Source organism: Tachypleus tridentatus, chromosome 13 (genome assembly GCF_004210375.1).
Source record: "Tachypleus tridentatus isolate NWPU-2018 chromosome 13, ASM421037v1, whole genome shotgun sequence".
Lineage (NCBI taxonomy): Eukaryota > Metazoa > Arthropoda > Merostomata > Xiphosura > Limulidae > Tachypleus > Tachypleus tridentatus.
In genome coordinates this window covers 67,617,436-67,637,267 of record NC_134837.1, presented here as the reverse complement: position 1 = coordinate 67,637,267, position 19,832 = coordinate 67,617,436, and the positions used below count along the sequence as shown (strand labels likewise).

The 19,832-nt window shown below is 34.2% G+C and overlaps 1 protein-coding gene across 1 annotated transcript in view; it reads left to right on the top strand.

Annotated features, from left to right (window-relative positions):
* Positions 1-306: 306 nt before the first annotated feature.
* LOC143236175 (transport and Golgi organization protein 2 homolog) overlaps positions 307-19,832 on the top strand; it is a 28,068-nt gene continuing 8,542 nt past the window's right edge. Inside the window, exons 1-8 of the mRNA XM_076474462.1 lie at positions 307-340; positions 2,485-2,591; positions 5,577-5,836; positions 8,615-8,694; positions 9,722-9,836; positions 11,199-11,269; positions 17,761-17,917; positions 18,909-19,022. Of these exons, the coding sequence (XP_076330577.1) occupies positions 307-340; positions 2,485-2,591; positions 5,577-5,836; positions 8,615-8,694; positions 9,722-9,836; positions 11,199-11,269; positions 17,761-17,917; positions 18,909-19,022 (938 nt within the window). The remainder of the gene's footprint in view (positions 341-2,484; positions 2,592-5,576; positions 5,837-8,614; positions 8,695-9,721; positions 9,837-11,198; positions 11,270-17,760; positions 17,918-18,908; positions 19,023-19,832) is intronic.

Genomic DNA, 19,832 nt, shown 5'->3' with positions numbered 1-19,832 from the left:
AACTGTCAATAACTTTACTTATATTTGTTGATATTTTCTGACATGATGGTAGCAGTAAGTAGGAAGAAAATAATCGGATTATGCTACACAGGTATAGATATAACTGACAGAAAAGGGGATGTAATAAAGTGGGTCAGTAGAGATGGTGGTGTATGTAAGGGCTAATCATGTATTGATGAAGTGAAAGGCAGGTCAGAGGATCTAATTAATAAGTACAGGGGGTTGATGAAAACATTTAAAGAAATAGGAAATAACTTTATTTTGTCAGGGACACTGCCCAGAATTAACTGTGAATATGAAGTTACAATGAGGTCAGTAGGAGGTCCCCATTGGTACAGCGGTAAGTCTACGGATTTACAACGCTAAAATTAGGGGTTCGATTCCTCTCGGTGGATTTTACAGATAGTCCAATGTAGCTCTACCATAAGAAAAATGCACAAACACACACAGGTCACTAGGGCTAAATGCTAGGCTTAGGTTAGTATGTAAGGATGAGCAGATTGGCTGGTTGAACTTGTGCGAGCTTTTATGAAATGAATGGTTCACATTTAAATAGGGTAGAGGTTGGCATGTTTGCTAAGTCTATTAACTCAGCTGTAATGGTAGTTTTGAACTAGGACTAGACAGTGGTGACAGCCAGGAAAACTAAATGTAAAAAGAGGAAGAGAAAAGTTTAGTGTAGGAAATGAGTATAGAAGTAGTTATAAGGATAAGATAAATTGTTACAATTGTGATTGCTAGAAGTGTAATAAATAAAACATTACTTTAGAGCACTGGTAGCAATGGAGGATTTTGATGTAATGGGAATAATTGAAACATATTTAAACATAGATGATTTTGATAACAGATGTTTCTTTGAAATACAGGATTACTGGGTATTTAATTGGAATAGAATATTAAAAGAGGGAAGGGATTAGTGGCTTTATATGTAAAATATGAATTACATCCTGCTGAAATTGAGGATATCAAAGATAATAGCAAGCAGATTGAATTCATTTAGGTTTATATTAGTAGATAAAGGGAAAGGACTTTAAGTAGGAATTTGTAACAAACCACAAGATGACACTGATGAAATTAGTGATAAAGTTTACAATGAGGAGGTTAATATTTCAGCTGTTAATTAAGTCATGACTGTGGGTAATTTTTAATTTAAGACATATGGACTGGGAAATGCTAGATACAAACCATGAGGGAGAAAGGTTTTTTTTTATTGTTCAGGGTGGATTACTTCATCAATTAGTAAAAGAACTTACAAGAAATAATGGTACTTTGGATTTATAGTTAACTTTGAATATAGAAATGATTGAGAGAGTAGAAATTGGTAAATATGTCGGTGCAAGTGGTCATTTTCTATTAAATTTAACATTTTACTGCATATAGAGATAAAAATAATTATATTTTGGCTAAACATTTCAAATAAGAAAGAAATGGGTAGCTGCAAGAAACAAACTAGGTTGGCTAATAGAGAGTTTAAGAGATAAATAAAAGCATAACAAATTTAAATTAACTGGTATGATAAGTCACACCAAATTTAGAAGATCAAGAAAGTTGGTGAAAAGAAATTAGGACATCAAAATGATTATGAGAAGATTAACATGTAAAATTAACAGCAAGGATGTCTTAAAATACATTAAGTGTAAACAAAATGTTAGAATAGGAATAAGGCCCTTGAGGGACGATAAAAGAAAGCTCATATCTGATGATTATATGATGGCTGGGTTATTAAATTTTGTTTTTTCTTTGGTTATTACTAAGGAAAATTTAAGCAGTATTACACATCTTGAACAGTTAGTTAATAGATGAAAATGAGATCAAACAAGATGACTACATTAGTTCTAAATTGGTTTGGAAAAAATTGAAAAGTTTAAAGAATGATAAGGCTCCTGGATCACATATTATTTCCTCACAGGTGTTCAAGATAATAAAGGTTGAATATGTAAACCACTTACTACTATTTTTTCTTAGTCCTTGAAGAGTGGGCAGGTACCAAAGAATTGGAAGTTAGTTAAAGTAACTCTGCTTTCTAAGGCAAATGAAAAAAAAATTGTCCTAGTAATTATAGACCTATTAGTCTTGCATCAGTTGTGGGAAAAGTTTTGGAAAGTTTGTTAAAAGATGCTCTGCAAAGTACTTTCATGAAGTTCAGAATGGCTTCTCTAAGAAAAAATCTTACCTTAAAAGTCCTTTCACATTCTTTGAAAAAATTATTACTTATTTATATGAGAGTAAGAGTGTAGATTTGGTGTATCCGGATTTTCAGAAACTATTTGACAAGGTGTCACATGAAAGACGTGGAAAATACTTACATCTGTAGTTTTTGGGAATAAGTTAATCAATTGGATAGAAGAATGGTTTAAGGGAAGAAAGCAAAGAATTGTTATAAATGGAGTTGAGTTCAGTCAAACTGGATTAATGTCACACACTGGATACATCATGGTTCAGTCTTGATATCTTTGCTCATTTTGAGCTATATCAATAACACAGATGAAGGAACAGTCAATAAATTACTTAACTTTGGAGATGATATCAAAGTCTTGGGTGTTGCTTACTGTGAAGAGGATGCTACTGATTTACAAGATAATTCAGATCATGTATTGAGTTGGACAAACAAATGGCTGATAGGTTTTAATTGTAATAAATGTAAGATAATACATGTGGGTTATCATAATTTTAATTATAAGCACAGTTTGGATGGGAATAACATTAATTGTGTCATGAAAGAAAGAGATCTAGTCTGTTTATCAAGATTAATAGTTGTTATAATCAGCCTGATTATCAAGATTAACAGATGTTGTAATCAGCCTGATTATCGAGATTAACAGATGTTGTAATCAGCCTGATTATCGAGATTAACGTTTGTTGTAATTAGTCCAATTATCGAGATTAACAGTTGTTGTAATCAGTCTGTTTATCAAGATTAACGGTTGTTGTAATCTCTGTGTTTATTGAGATTAACAGTTGTTGTAATGAGCCTGTTTATCAAGATTAACGTTTGTTGTATTGTTTGTTTGTTTTTGAATTTCGCGCAAGCTACACGAGGGCTATCTGCGCTAGCCGTCCATAATTTAGCAGTGTAAGACTAGAGGGAAGGCAGATAGTCACCACCATCCACCGCCAACTCTTGGGCTACTCTTTACCGATGAATAGTGAGATTGACCGTAACATTATAACGCCATCATGGCTGAAAGGACAAGCATGTTTGGTGCGACGATGATTCGAACCCGCGACCCTCAGATTACGAGCCGGGACCCGTTTGTTGTAATCAGTTTGTTTATTCGAGGTAATGATCGTTCTGGCAAGTCTATTCATCCAAGACAACAGCCTTTATAACAGGTCTTCTTATCCAAAGCAACAATCTTTATATGTCTGTTAATCTAATAAAACGGTATTTAAAATAAGTATTTCGATTCAGTACAAAGGTTTCTATGATCAGTTTCATAAGATATACTAAATTTAATGTTGCAAAACTGAAACCCAAACTTCATTAAAGTGTGGGAACTTTCACTTCATTAATTTTTTTTTCCTTTTCAAAAGTTTTTTTTTATCATTCGTGATTACGAAACAGGTCATATAATGGAATAATGATTCTCAAGGTTATTTTATAAGATATATTGTAATAACAGAACAATCCACAATTAAAAGTCGTAAGACGGAGTTATCCATTATGAATAGTCATAACACTGAGACATATATTCATTATTAAACGCTATTATACCGATTTACTCACGTGTGAAGCAGCACAGATACCATGTCATTTCTAAATATCGTAATTTTTCATTTATTAAAATTAAAATCAAACGATAGAGATCATAACTCAATATAAAGTAGGTTTTAGTTTAAATTCAGAATAATAATATCACTTACATACACACATTACTCTTGATCGGACCTTCTTAATTTGTACTCCAACTTTTACCTAAGCCTACCAAATATATTTAACTAATTGTTGTGAAGTATGTATCACTACAGAAAACGTTCTTTGTATCATGTTAATTATAATTTTATTGTATATGGTTCACAATGTACAATTCTTACTTATCTATTAACACATCACTCATGTCAATACATATACTTCTATGTCAGTACGTTTTAAATTATTCTACACCTTTCAGTTTGTTTGTTTGTTTGTTTGGAAATTTCGCACAAAGCTACTCGAGGGCTATCTGTGCTAGCCGTCCCTAATTTAGCAGTGTAAGACTAGAGGGAAGGCAGCTAGTCATCACCACCCACCGCCAACTCTTGGGCTACTCTTTAACAACGAATAGTGGGATTGACCGTCACATTATACACCCCCCCCACGGCTGGGAGGGCGAGCATGTTTAGCAATGTATTTCTGAGAACAGATATCAACAGTACGCAATATGACGTCACGACGGTCTATATGTTTGTTTCACCTCGCATGGATGAACAAGGACGTTCCAAAAGGAAATAATATACGGTTTCGTTAAACTTTATAAAAAATTACCAATTTTTCGTAACCTCTCACTGACTTTCAACAGCAGCAGTTAAGATACTTTGTAGAAGGAAGTGAGAAATTAGTTTCACCTTATCAACCATCCAGAGTTCATAAAAATATTTAGAATTCCAAACATTTTTTCTTGAAAATAACACGCACTTATACGTCAGTTTTTTATCAACGAACTTTCAGTAGTTTCAGTGTGCTGGTGGCGTGTAAATTTGCATGGAGAGACCCGCGAAACCAACCTAAACATATGACACCGCCCTGCGATGGTTTTTATTGGCTTGAAATGTTTACACGTTTTGCGGTACTTCTTGTATGCGGAATCAAAAGATAATATTCATTCATTTCTCCACTGCGTACAGATTTTTCACAAAACATCGTAAGTGACTTTAAAAAAGTGAATTATTTTTTTTAGACTTAAAATGTTAACCATCACTGGTTGTAGATTTATTTAGACTAATCGTTAGTATATTAAACGGATAATAAGGCCGCAGGACCTCTCACCTTTTGTTTGTGAGTGCACTTTGACATTAGTTTTTTTTTTCTTTTCAATATTATTTATTCATTTCTGTGTCATCAAGAAGTTGTGTAAATGATCCAGACATGTTCTATTTGTGACAAATTTATTATAAAATTGATCTTAGGAATATTTGTTTTCTTTTTTCTCCTGGTTTCTAAAATATCCTATGCGCGTGACGTCATGTAAGCATTACCAACAAGCCTAAAAGTAAACACCTATATTTTGGACTTAGCTAAGATACAATCTATTCTTTGATAAATTGTTTAGGCAGGGTATTCATCATGAAACTATGTAGAATGTTCAAAAGTCTTCCGCCTTTCGAAACGTCGTCCTCTACACTTGTGTCTTCACAACAGGCAGTTGCCATCTATTCTACAAAGTTTCAAGATACACCCTAGTATTCCTAGCATGGTCAGGTGATTAGGGCTTTCGATAGTAATCTGAAGGTCGCGGGTTCGAATCCCCGTCATACCAAACATGCTCTCCTTTCAGCTGTGAGGACGTTGTATAATGTGACGATCAATTCCACTATTCGTTGGTAAAAGAGTAGCCCAAGATATATGGATACTTGACAGTCCCTTTAACATCTGTCAGGGTGCTCTTCAAGGATGTGAATTATCACCATCTCTCTACTCATTGGTGATAGACTGCCTGCTCTCTTATCTGTACCACTCGGTTTTAGTATGTGGCCTTCCTTTCCCAGGAGGGGTGTCAGTTAAGTATGTTAGCCAAGCAGATGATGTGAACCTATGTCTAGAGAACCAAACATCCTTTGGGTCACCACTAGCAATTGTCAACAAGTACTCTCAAGCCAGTGGAGTCCTACTCAACTACACGAAGTCTAGGATTCGATGGTTAGGCAAATAGGCCTCATCCAGACACTCCATTTGGTTTGGCATGGACTTCCTCTACCGTTAAATGTTTGGGGATTCACTTCTTTGCAAGTCCTCAAATTGCTTTGGGGAGATGGTGCAACGTGTCAGTTCGGCAGTTCAAAATTATCATTACAGCCCTGCAAGGCAGAGGTAGTAGGAGGATTCTCCCTTTGATATGGTATCTTGGCGCGATTCTTCCTCTCAATAACTGCAATGCACGAGCTGTCGAGCAGCATGTCTGCACTTTCTTGTGGATTGGTAAAACTGAGGTAGTGTCTTGGTTGTAATTAATTAAATACTAGACATCCCCTGTGTTCAGACCAAGTGTCTTTCTCTTTTCCTGTTGTAGCCCAGCATGGCCAGGTGGGTTAAGGCGTTCAACTCGTAATCTGAGGGTCACGGGTTCGAATCCCCGTCGCACTAAATATGCTCGCCCTTTCAGCCGTGAGAGCATTATAATTTTACGGTCAATCCCACTATTTGTTAGTAAATGAGTAACCCAAGAATTGACCATAAGTGATGATGACTAGCTGCCTTCCCTCTAGTCTTATACTGCTACATTAGGGATGGCTAGAACATTGATTATCTTTGCACGAAATTCAAAAGCAAACCAAACTTTTCTTGTTAACAACTATCTGCTGTCTGTCTCAGAAGGATCATCGCTGCAGCCAACTTGTTCGTTTCTTGATTGGTACAGGGCTTAGGCATTTTAGTGTTTCAATCATGTCTGAGTAAACTGATGTGTTTTGATCCTCCCAATTGGTATGCTGACGCTGTTGCAGCGATCAGACGTTGTCATGCCATGTCACGTAATATTCGTACAGACTCCAGCTCTCCCTACCCTCAGCTTACCCCGGACCGTACTCACAGGATAGAGCAACACCACCTTGCTCTTCCGTGCTATCAACTGGCGCATCGTTCAAAACATCTTACCGGTAACAGAACTTTATATGTCTCAAATAGCAGTGTTACCGAATCATGCCTATTGTGTCACACTCGGGTAGGGTCTGTCCTACACATGTTAGTCCTCTGTCTGACGTCGGATGTGATATGGAAAAAGGTGGCTCGCCTTTTCTGTGTCCCTTCGATCTCGGCTAGGACCATATTGTATCATGTGCCGGCCCGCGTTCCTATTTACCTCACCATCACGTTCCACTACACTCTATCGGTGTTTAAGTACGTCATCTGACTTACCCGTAACCAATTAGTTTTTCAGCGGGCTCCAGTGTCGTACTTTAAGATAATGGCTAAGGCCAGATACAAACTGTTACTCTGCCTTGTGGCGGACCATCGGTTACTGAGTCCGAGGGAACTTTATCACCTTTGGCGCTCAAACGTCTCGTTGGTGTGCACGCTTGATTGTGTTTTGTATTATTATTGTTTATTTGTATTTTTGAATCCTCTAAATTTTTGTATTTTCGTTTTCAGTATTTGTTTTACATTCAACACTGGTACATATTGTATATTACATGTACTGTTCATTTATAGTTTTGTTGTAACTAATTTAAATTACTCTTTGAAGTTTAATTTTTCTTTTAAGTTTGTATATCGAATTTCCTTTTGTAATTATATTTATTCATTTGTAACTGGAAACTATAGTTTTATAATTTCATATTTGTAATTGTAGTTTGTATATAACTTGTATATTTGGGGATTTAATTACTAATGCATACCTGTATATGTTGTTGTATTTTCATGTAAAGATTTATTTGTACTGTGTTGCTGTTTATGGTTGTTGTTATAAATTCAAAATTTGTGTTTATTAACCCTGTTTATGACAGATCTAGCTTTCACTGTTGGTATATATACTTACTGCGTTTTTAGTTTCTATTTTTATATATGTTTGTTGTATTTTCCATCTGAATTTTCAGTTTATGTTTCCAAAACTCAATGTTTTATTCACATAATTGTATATTTTGTATATATGCATATACGAGGTCTGTTAAAAAAATACGCGGACTGTTTGAATTGCGCGGCTCCAGTTGGTTCCAGTGGAATCCGCTTGGTGTCGCTAGGTTCGCACAGATCATCTGATTACGACGCCATTTCCCGATTGCAGATATCTTCATTTGTGTATTAGCTACGCGGTTTTAAGTGAAGTGCGATTTTTTCGTTTGGCGGATTTCAGAATGAATGAACTGAAGGAGCAACGACTTGCTGTGAAATTTTGTGTTAAACTTGAAAAATCTGAGACTGAAACTTTTGCTATGCTTAACACGGCTTACGGTGATGTTGCTATGAAGCGTACGGCATGTTTCAAGTGGCATGAACGTTTTAAGGATGGTCGACAGTCCATTGAAGATGATGAGCGTCCTGGACGTCCTTCCACGTCAACTGTCGACCCACACGTCGACAAAATCAACACCCTGGTGCGGGCAAATCGACGTCTGACTGTTAGAGAGCTTGCTGAAGAGTGTGGGATATCAGTTGGATCTTGTTACTTTTGTTTTGTATGCTTTGTGGGGTGTACCAAATTTGGATGCTTTTACCACTCTTCTCAATACACTACTTCCCCAGTTTTGGTCTTCTATTCTTCACCTTCTGTTGGGAGCAGTCAGTGCTCTCAGTTGGCATTGGTGAGACTGGTACAAATATGCATATCTTCATAATCATCTCCTCCCATGTGTCCTTGCCACACCTCTCCTTTAATATTTTTCTTATTACCCTTTTGAGTTGAATTTACCAGTTAATTTGTTTACCACGTCTCTTCTCTTCTCTTTTGATAATTGTGACAGTGTGTTTATTTTTCCTTCCAAGCAGATCCATCACCTTACCATGTCACTGGTTGAACGTCATTGTGAGACATCATCAGTTCTGTAACTGTTTATCTGTAGATGGTAAGTACTCTATTTTATTTTATTTTTCTCTACAGGGGCCTTTATTGCATATTTGGATCTTGCTTTATGGTGAGTGTTATGGTTGGAGCAGGATAAGCCACATAAGTTCTCACATGTGTTTTGAATGTACCCTCCTTCCACTACAGAATGAACAATGAATTCCCAATACTGCCATGTTTTGGACAGGAGGAAAACTCTCCTGGGCTCTCCACCTACCTACCATCTTCTGGATGTCAGTTCCCAAGGGATCTTATGTTGGTTATGTTGGAGACGTGGGTTTTTGGTACAAAAGTCCAGGTCTGCAGTCCTAGTACTAGAGCTAGATCTCTGTATTCTTGTGGAGGAAAGTGTTAGAGAGACTGTAGGAGCTCACTGTTAACTTCAATTCACAGTGGAAATAAAAGAATGTGTGCAGAACTTCTATACTTAACAGTAGTCTCGCCCGTGTCATGTTATCATTGCTTCCAGTGGAAAGATTTCCTTCCGATTACATGTAACAGTCATAATCAAAACTCCGAAAATGATCAAAACACAATGATGAAATAGTAAAGCTAAAAATGTTACTTTTAGCTAAGATAAAAGAAATTTAATTTAAATAAAACAAACAAGGTTTTTTTTTCACATTCAAATAAATAATCAAGCTCAGGTAGCCTATAGTTGCACTTGTATTTAAACACAGTGTCCAATTAAGCTGGAATAACAGTTGTGCAGTTATAATGAAATATCTTTGTTAATATGTTAGTGTCACTGAACTGGAGAAATAGAGAAGATAGGTACACAATTCCAATGTGCTTTTACATGGATTACCAGAAGGGAAAGGTGCACATCAAACAAACATAGTAAAAGCATTTGAAGGTTAATAAAGCTTCTCCAAATACCTTCCAGTCTTCATAAAAGTTTGAAATAACATCATGAGAAGTCAAGACGTAATGTTTTATGATATTTATACAAAATATCCTAATGTTAATTCTTTATTATATCATGTTACATTTTCGAAGTTCTTAAAAAAATGAAACAGTTCTTTCAGGATATCTCGTTGTGGATTATGTCACAGGTCAGAAGGATGCTGCTTCATACTTAAAAGATGTTCAGAAAACTGGAAAGGATTACAATGGATTTACTCTAGTCACTGTTGAGATGAAGTAAGTTTTTGTATACCTCTCAATAAGTTATTGTATTATCTTACATTTTTCATTCAGTAACGTGGTAATTGAATTTGTTAAGGTTTATGGATTGGATATTAGCTAATGTAACTTCTCTTTTCAAGGAAAGAGATAAAAATTGTCCCAGGTATTATAGATGTATTAGTCTTACATCAGTTGTGGAAAGAATGTTCAAATGTCTGATGAAAGATGTTATACAAATTAATCTAACAAGGTTTAGAATTTTATTGGAATGTCAATGGGGTTTTACTGATGAAAAATTTTGCCTTATGAATCTTTTGACATGCTTGGAAAAGGTTACTCTTTTTGCAGATGAGGGTTAGAATGTATATTTGGTGTATCTGAGTTATTAGAAAGCATTTGACAAGATGTCATAAAAGATTTGTAAAAAAAAGTATTTCTGTAGATGTGGAGGATAAATTAGCAAATTGTATAGAAAAAGATTTGGGCAGAAAAAAGCACAGGGCTATTAGAAGTGGAATTTAATCAAATTGGATTAGTGCTACAAGTGAAGTACATCAGGGTTCAGTCTTGATATCTTTGCTCATTTTGAGCTACATCAATAACACGGATGAAGGAACAGTCAATAAATTACTTAACTTTGCAGATGAAATCAAGGTCTTGGGTGTTGCTTACTGTGTAGAGGATGCTACTGATTTACAAGATAAGTCAGATCACGTATTGAGTTGGACAAATAAATGGCTGATAGATTTTAATTGTGATAAATGTAATGTAATACATGTGGGTTATCATAATTTTAATTACAAGCACAGTCTGGATGGGAATAACATTAATTGTGTCATGAAAGAAAGAGATCTTGGTGTAATAGTTGGCCAATCTATAAAGCCATCCATGAAATGTGCTGTTGTTAGCAGTAGGGCAAATAGTATTTTAGGTTGTATCAACAGAAATATATAATACAAGTCGAAAGAGATTATAATTCCATTGTACATGTCACTAGTTAGGCCACATTATGAATATTGTGATCAGTCTTGTGCTCCTTATATTCTGGTACATAATAAATAGGATGTTGTTCTAATAGTATTTGCTCTGTTTTGTTACTGCATCTGTAATTAAGTCTAAAGGCTTATAATGTTAAAATTCAAGTTTCAATACCCATTGTGGATTTAGCACAGATAATTCATTGTATAGTGTTGTGTTTAAAAAACACATTTTTGGGCCATGTACATATTTATTTACATATTTTTAACATAATTTTGGTCATAAAACCTTTATGCAATTTTATATAACATTTTAGAGAATCTAGATGTCAGCTTGATTTTTTTTGTGTCTAAATTCAAAGGTGAATAAGTAAATGTTCTGGCTTATATCTTGTTACAGGTCATCTGATGGACTATCTACAGCCTTTTTGAATAACTTATCTGATGAATCCCCCCAACATATTCCTCCAGGTAATGTTATATAATCACACACACACATTTAAAATGGAACCTCCCTCAGACAGTCATGTTTACATACACTGTGTGTTTTCCTTTATGTGTTATATTACATTTTTAAAAGTATTTGTGAAATATATGTTTGTGTATGTATATTGGATATGTAATTAGGTATTTCTAGCTGTATTGAAAGTTTTCAGGTATTAGAGAATGACTTGGATCATTACATAATTTGGACAAATATTTGGGAAATGGCCTGTAATTATAGTAAGTGTAGGGTAATGCATTTAGGATAATGTAACATGGGTCACAAATTTTATATTGGTGATTATGTTAAAACTAAAAATCATAGAAGTGACCTATGGATGAGAAGGAAAGTTTCAGAGCTACTGTAGCAAAAGTAGATACTCTAAAGCAATGGAGGGAACCATGACTAATAAAGAATTTTTATTGCTAGGAATTTTTGTCAAAACAACTTGCCGTGTTGGTCGTGTTATAAAGCAGTGTTCTTTTTTATTAATAATTAAGTTGTCCAGTTCAAAGTTGTCTCACAGTCACAGCTTACCACAAGTCTTACTCTAGCTGGTGACATTCCTGAATATCCAGATATCATAGTCACCAAATGTTCACTCAAGCTCATTGCTATTTCTTACAACTAATCATCTACACACTGTTCAGTTGTATCAATTTTGTAGGCATAGAAAGTCTTACCATTTAGGCAAATTGGGCAATTACCCAGGGTTCCAACACATGGAAAAGCTCATGGCATTTTAATCAACTTCTGAGTTTTTTTATCATTATGGGGCCCCATTTACTGAATTTTGCCCAGGGCTCCAGAATGACTAAGACTGACTCTGTTTGTGTACCAACAAAGGACATTGTGACAATTGATTTTTTTTCTTCTTTTCCTTGGTTTCTGAAAATAGGGGTTGGCTTATATTGAAGATCACTCTATAGTCAGGTTAATATTGTAAATACTAAATGAACATTGTGTGTAGAGTGAAACATTTTTGTAGTTCATGTTCCTAGTATTATGATGGATTCTTTTTTCCTCTAGTATTTTGTGGAGTGTTTCATGAAAACAAAGTGTTTTTATATCGGATACAAATGAATATTGCTTTAATTAAATTCTACTCTAACCTTAATCTATGGCTTATTAATTTCAAGTGTAAGATGGTTTTCATTATTCTCTTTATTTCCTCCTGACATTTGTTGTGAGATCTGTATGAAAATACCATGTTTCATAGCTCTGTTATGTGTACTTACTGTACCTTCACTGTGTCAGAAGGTAAAACTTTTTTAGAATGCTGGTCTAAAAATGTATATATATTAACAATGTTAATGTATATTTTCTTTACACTGGCACCAAATATATTACAAAAAATCAGATTGAAATATTTTAGATCAAACTCTGAAGTTCTACTGATGAAATGTGTTTTATTCTCTTATGATTATCTGTTTCTCCATGTTATTATCATTCACATTAATGTATAGTAGGTTATATAAATTATTTATATTATAATAATTTACTTTTATGTTGCTTTAATCTTTAATTACATTCTACATTTTATTAACCTTTCCAATAATTTTGATACAAAAACTTTTAGCATACCTGGTTTTAGGGTTTTAGGTATTTTGTTACAGAATAAGGTATTAAGGTTTCTCTGCAGCTGTTTGGTTCTTGTAAAAGATGTTGTTTTTCAGTATTTGACAGAAATCTTGTAAAAATCTGTTGCTGATATGTTCTCCAGACAAACATAAGTGTGTTTTTATTTACAACAACATACACTGTTGTCATTGATATGTTCTTCAGCAACTCAAATTGTCGATTTTTTCATTTTGTAGATAAATCTTCTTGCTTGGCTTCCCTCCAGTCCACTGGTTGTGAGAAAGAGGTCCCCTTTTAGTACATTATGGATTATAGTTAAAATTGGTGCTTCCATTTTTCTTTTATTAATTTCACAAAATTTTCTACTCAAGGGAATCCCTCAGAAAAATAACATTCATTCAGCTGACAGTTGTGCCAGTGCTTATGTTGTCCATCTGTAATTCATCATGATTTTACAATATTGGTTAAATTAGCAACTGGAACATTACTCAATTATGAATAAAAATATTTATATAATAAGAGAGATTTGCATATTTTATTTTTAATTGATGCTTTGCTGATCTGCACCATACCTTGGAAACAAATGTATTCACTGTCAATGTCTTGTAATAATACCAATTTGAAATTAAAGTTGCATCATTTGAACTTCATTGCTTTAATTTATTGTAAGTAGAAAATATTATATCACATTGTGATGTTTTATACAATACGCTAACAATAATAGTTCTCATTAAATGGTTCTTTATAAAAGTCTGAGCTATATACTGTTATAACATTTTTCATTGTTAAATGTGTTCTTTTGGAATATTTAATAAATATGATGCTAAACTCAGTCCATGTAGCAATAACAAACTTACTTACTTCTTCAGTAATATTTGCTACGCCCGGCACAGCAAGGTGGGTTAAGGTGTTCGACACGTAATCTGAGGGTCGTGGGTTTGAACCCTGTTGTACCAAACATGCTTGCCCATTCAGCTGTAGGGACATTATAATGTGACGGTTAATCCCATTATTCATTGGTAAAGGAGTAGCCCAAGAGTTGACAGTGGGTGGTGATGACTAGCTGCCTTCTCTCTAGTCTTACACTGCTAAATTAGGGATGGCTAGCTTAAATAGCCCTTGAATAGCGTTGCGCGAAATTAAAGCAAAACAAAATCAATATTTGCTACATGCTGTGTTCAACTGTAGTCCTAACTTCACAAACAATATTTCCAGAGAAATTTGGAGATAAATGGTAAGCCTAACAAAGCATAAGCCACTTGCATGAAAGAGTTTCCTTTCTAGTCAGTCGGCAACATACACACTATTTCACTGTTTAACTTACTAATCTTGATAACTTACCAAGTGGTATTTAACTAATTTTTTTATCTCTCTGCTTACTGAATATTTATATTGCACCCATATTTCTGTATACTGTATGAAATTTTTAGGTTTTACAGATGTATTAACATGTTGACTTAAGCAATGTAGTGTTGTTAGTGGCAAGGGAAAGAGGATTCTAAGTTGTTTCTAAAGAAATATAGATTACATGCTTAAAGAGGTTATAAAGTCATTGAGTGGGACACATTTTGATTGCTGGGATCCTTACTTCATAAAGGATAATGATTTGTTGAAAGGGGTTCAGAGGAGTGCTGCTTGGATAATACCTGGGTTGGAAATATTGTCAAGTGAGGATAGGTTAAGATCTCTGACAGTATTTATTTTTGAAAAAAGAAGAATTATAGGGGTTCTGATATTGAGGGAATTGATAGTGCCAATGCTAGAAGACACAAATTCAAATTTTGGCAAGGAAAAAAGTCATCTTCAGCTAAAATAGCTTTATATTTCTTAACAGGGTGGTTGGCTTCTGAAATGGGTTGTATTTGTATGTGGTAGATGTAGTTTATTTATGGGAAAGTTTCATAAATATTTGAATGATAAAAGCAGGCTTTGAATCTTGTTTTTTTATGAAGGCTTTGGTTTAATTTAGTGAATAGGACAGCCAAAATGGATCAAAAGGTCCTTTGATTTCCTTTAATCTTGTGTTAACTTCAGATATGATAACTCATCACTCATACAGGAACATTATTATCCTAATACATCTGCATATGAGACTTGCATTAACCTTCACTTAAATTCATTTGTTTAACATGTGACAAAATCCCTTTACCAAGAGGAGAGTGACACAAGCTTCACACAGACTAAGTGTCCCTATGCTCTTGTACACACAATATACTTAATTCTTTTACTAGTATTGGATTGAACAGAGATGTTCAAATTTCTTGTCCATGTTCAACTTGATGAGATTTACAATAATTAACAAAACTTTAGTTTTTTTACTTTAACTTTTGTTTCTAGAGCTATACTTATTGTGAATTCTTAAGTTAATGGAGACTTCAGATTTGCCTTATGTTTTAAAGCAGATAGGGATTACTACCTGTTTCTGATGTTTCAATGTGGTGAGTCTCTTTCCACTATAACCTGATGCACAGTTCCAAACACCACCAGGTGTTGGTTAATCAACTCTGTCGATGTGATAGCTCTGCTTTTCAAAATAAAGATATCACAGTCACCTGTTGCACTGTCTCTTGGTGCTGTGGACCTCTAGACTTTCTTACACATTTTGTACCCCTTTTCTTCCAGCAGAGTATGGAAGTTCTTGCCACTTACCAGTTTTTAGTTGCTGGGGTGGTGAACCTTGCAAGTCAGTCCTTCTGAGTGAAGTGTAATTCCACTCAGCTGAAAGTAGGGAAGTGGTATTCTACTGGTGTTGATGGCATGATGCCCTTCTTACTGCATATCTGACGTATAATTCCATATGCCACCTGATGTTGGTTGTAACACTCTGCCATATATCTAGGTATTTCAGTTTTCTCTGCAGTTGAAATATTTCTCCTTCCTACCATTCTGTAGACATCAGTTCTTGGTTTGGTCAAGTGTTGGTTGAAGATGAACAAGCCACAGACAACCTCACAGGTGTGGACTTTATGATATATTCTCAATGCTGCTAGGCTTTGGACTGGAGATGAATGCTTCCTCAGCTCTACTAACATCCTACTATCTGCTGGATGTTGGTTCCCAGTGGATCTGGTGTTGATTGTATTGGAGATGTGCACATGTGGGGATGGATTCTTCATATGGTAGCTTACCTTCTTTGCCAGTACCTGTTTTCTAAGGTGAAATTTGAAGATCCTCTTTCTACTATGGATCTGATGTACAGTTCCTGATACAGCTAAGTGCTATTTGAGATTGAACTCCCATTTATGGTCTGTCAACCCTAGATACTTGACACCATGAGAACATTTTGGAGTCCATCTATGTTACTGCCCTTTCATTTTATCAACAATTTATTCAAGGGCAAGAGATATATCTGGCTGAGAAGTGGTACAGTCTTCTCCTGGTGGAATGTTTCTAATTCCTTTTTCTCACCACATGGTCTTTGGGCACATTTTAAAGTTTTAAAGTAGGATCATTTTCTCAAAAGCCTTCCACCAGTTAAATGTGAAATTCTAGCTTTTTATGTGTGTGTGGGGGTGAAATTTCAGAGTGAAAGTTAGCATTTTCCTGAAGTGAAAATCTATTTCAAAATATATATTTATCTCCTCTCACTTTTCTTACCTCTCCTCCTTACTTAAGGTGTATCAGTTGACTTGGTTGGCCAATCTTGAACTGATTAACTGATTATAGAGGGCACTAGCTATGATAGGGTAATTCGGCACTCCTGTTGACGTAAGGCTTCTGCATGGTTATTTGGTTTTAGATATGCAGAAAGGAGGTGATGGACAAAAGGCTTGAGATGAGTGAAACATTTGTCAAAAGAAAAGTACTAATTGAGAAATTTCTGCAAAGAAGTATCTATTTGGAAATACATTTTAAGTTTATGAGAATGTTAATTTTTGGGTATTGAAATTTTTAATTTTTTATTTGAAACGTTTATGAATATTTTTTGGGGCTCCATCTTTCTACTGCTTGCTTGCTGAACTATGTAAAACATGTATTCAGAAGGATTCTCATTAGAGACATATCTGATTTTGAAGACACTGGCAGAAAACATCTTCAAAATTTAATTATTTCTGACTGAAAGATAATTTCAATGACCAAAATTGATGTGTTTCTTGTACATAAATTATTTGCTTTTCTTTTCTCAAATCTTCTATTTTTAACATTCAGATATAGATTTCTTATTTTAATTTAACAAAATGTGGTACATATTGAAAACTTTTATCATGTATAGAGCAAATAAGGATTACTCATTTGTGTATCTGTTCTGTGCAAGAAGGGTTTGTTCAAGTAGACAAGTGTTTCTATTTAGTCATCTGACATGTAGAATGCTTCAGGTGTTCATGTAGCTGTAGTCAAGTATATAACAAGTAGAAAGATTTGTGAAAGTACTAAACATTTCAGTTCATATTCATTTCAAAATCTATTTTATTTATTTTCTTTCACAAAAGTGTCTATTAAATTCTTAATTTTAATCTGATTCTAACTTTTATTTTTTAACTTGTTTTCTGTATTTTTTATTATTTCTTAGTGTATTTTATGGATTGAATTATTATGATTATTATAATGTGTGCTTTGTCCTCATTGTACATTAGACACATTTACCCCCAACTTATATTAGTTTTTACCAATAAATAATTCTCTTCACTTCTTTTATTCATCTTTTATTTTATTTTGTATGCTGAGGAAGTGTCGTTCTTTTCACATATAAAAACACAACAGTAATTCTAAATTTCTGATGGAAGACATTCTACCAAAACTGTTTTTTTTTTTTTTCCTCCTAAAATGATTTTAAGCATGTTTCAAAGTTTTTCATATTTTGTACCAGCATTTGTTTGTTATATATGCAATTTTATGCAAAAACCAGATTAATGGAGCTGTGTTTGTCATGTTTTTGTGGTGAACATAAATTTTCCAGGAATTTATTCATTTGGAAACAGCGATGTGAGCAAGCCATGGCAGAAAGTAATTGAGGGTAAGAAGAAATTCCAAAAAGTCATACAAAGCCATCCAAGTACAGCCACTAAACAGTCCCTGATCAATGACTTGATTGCTGCTGTTTCAGACAGAAAACAGTAGGTATTTTTTTATTCTGTTTTTTCACTAAGATCGGAAGGTTTTAACAGAATTATTGTAGAATCTTTAATTGTTTGTATACTTTCCAGCTACATGTACTATTACAAAATAACCAAAGTATATATAGAGGGCTAGAATTTTAAATGCTTCTAAACAATTCATCACAGACAAAAGTGTTGCATAATTCCTATGTTCATTTATCAGAAAGTATAATTTATCATAGGTCTTTATGTAAACTTTTAATTTTGTTTTATCTTATATAAATATGTGGGCTTAATGTATGATGTGATATTTTACTGATAAGAAGATATAAGAGCAAGTTAACCCTTTCACATCATTTTGTAAAATTTCATTAGTAAATCAGCTTAAAATCATTTATATCAGTCATCGTCAAAGCAGTTAACCCAGGGCACATTTTCTTTTGGAATCTTATGATAATTAAGTAGAAATTAATTAATGGGTTATTTTTTTCAGCACAATAATACATTTGATACAGTGGTAAGGGAAATAAGGGAAAGCTTACAAATTTCCTGGATGGATAAAATTGTTGGTAGATGGAGAAGGAATCAATCTCATTTAAAAATAAAAAGTGTATAATTAATGATGACCCCTAAAGGTTTATATTAGTAAAAGTAGTCTGTGTTTGTTCTTTACTTAAAACTGTCATATCAGAATCACATCAATGCATCATATTAAAGCAGCTGTGTATATGATGGTTTGTTAAGAACTTCTGTTAAAAAGAAAATAATTAAAATGCATTGAATTGCCAGTTGGATACTCTTGTGATATTTTCAGCCACAAGGTTTACTGAGTAAAATGTTAATGGAAAAATTATTTTTGTTTATGAGTAATTAGTTTAATATATGTCAAAGATTGATGTTTCAGGACTTTACTGTATTAAGCTTAACCTTAGCCTGTCTCTGGTCACTTCTGTGCACTAGAAAAAAATGAGTAGCTGTTTCAAAGTTTGACTTGAATTGTGTTCCATAGATATCCAGTCCAAGAAGCAATGAGAATCCAATGTGATTATTTTTATCCTGAAGACCACTTAGAAAAACTAAGTGCTATGTTTGTTGAAATACCAAATATAGGATATGGAACAAGGTGAGAGAAGTAGTTCATTTCTGGAGCATTAAACTAAGGTATCTTCTATTTAATTAATATTTGTGAAGCCTATGGCAGAAAGCATGGTACAGTATTTTAAAACCTAAGTTTCCGAAATGGTATTTACCCTTATCTCCCAAGTTTAGCTATTCTCATTTAGCACTGCCTTCTGTATGCAAACTTTTACTTCACACATGTCACAAGCCTTCTTCTCTCCCCCTTCTCCTTTGTAAATGAAAAATTCCAACTAGTCTCTAGTGTAAATCATCATGCATCACCTTGTGATTGATAGGAACATGATATGTGATGCATGTGACTCCCTCTACCAAACTATCACTTATCATTTGTCAACGTTTCGTTATTGCTGCATATCTGTCTATGTTTACCTGTCAAAACGGTTAATCGACTCGATTATTCTTTTTTATAAGTTCATTTTAGTCCCTTTTTTTCTGCACTAATGTTTGGTGTAATCTTTCTGTGCTGTGAATTCCAGAGTTCACTTTACTACTTTGGGAGTTACAGGCTTCAGGTTCAGCCATTTTGATGACAGAATTATTTGCTTTATGCATGAGGAAATCAAATGTTGCATGGTCTATCCTTTATCCCCAGCCTTTTTCATGGCTTTCACTAACTTGCAAGTTGATATTGACTTTCTCTGCCCTGTTCGGTCTCCAGAACTTGCTAGTCATCACAGTTTCCATCACATGGTGTCTCCTAGGCCTAATTCAGTCTTCACAGAATTACATCTGAGATTTGTGATGTTTTTGCTTTATGTCACTGAATTATCTTTCCCCTATTTATTATATTTAG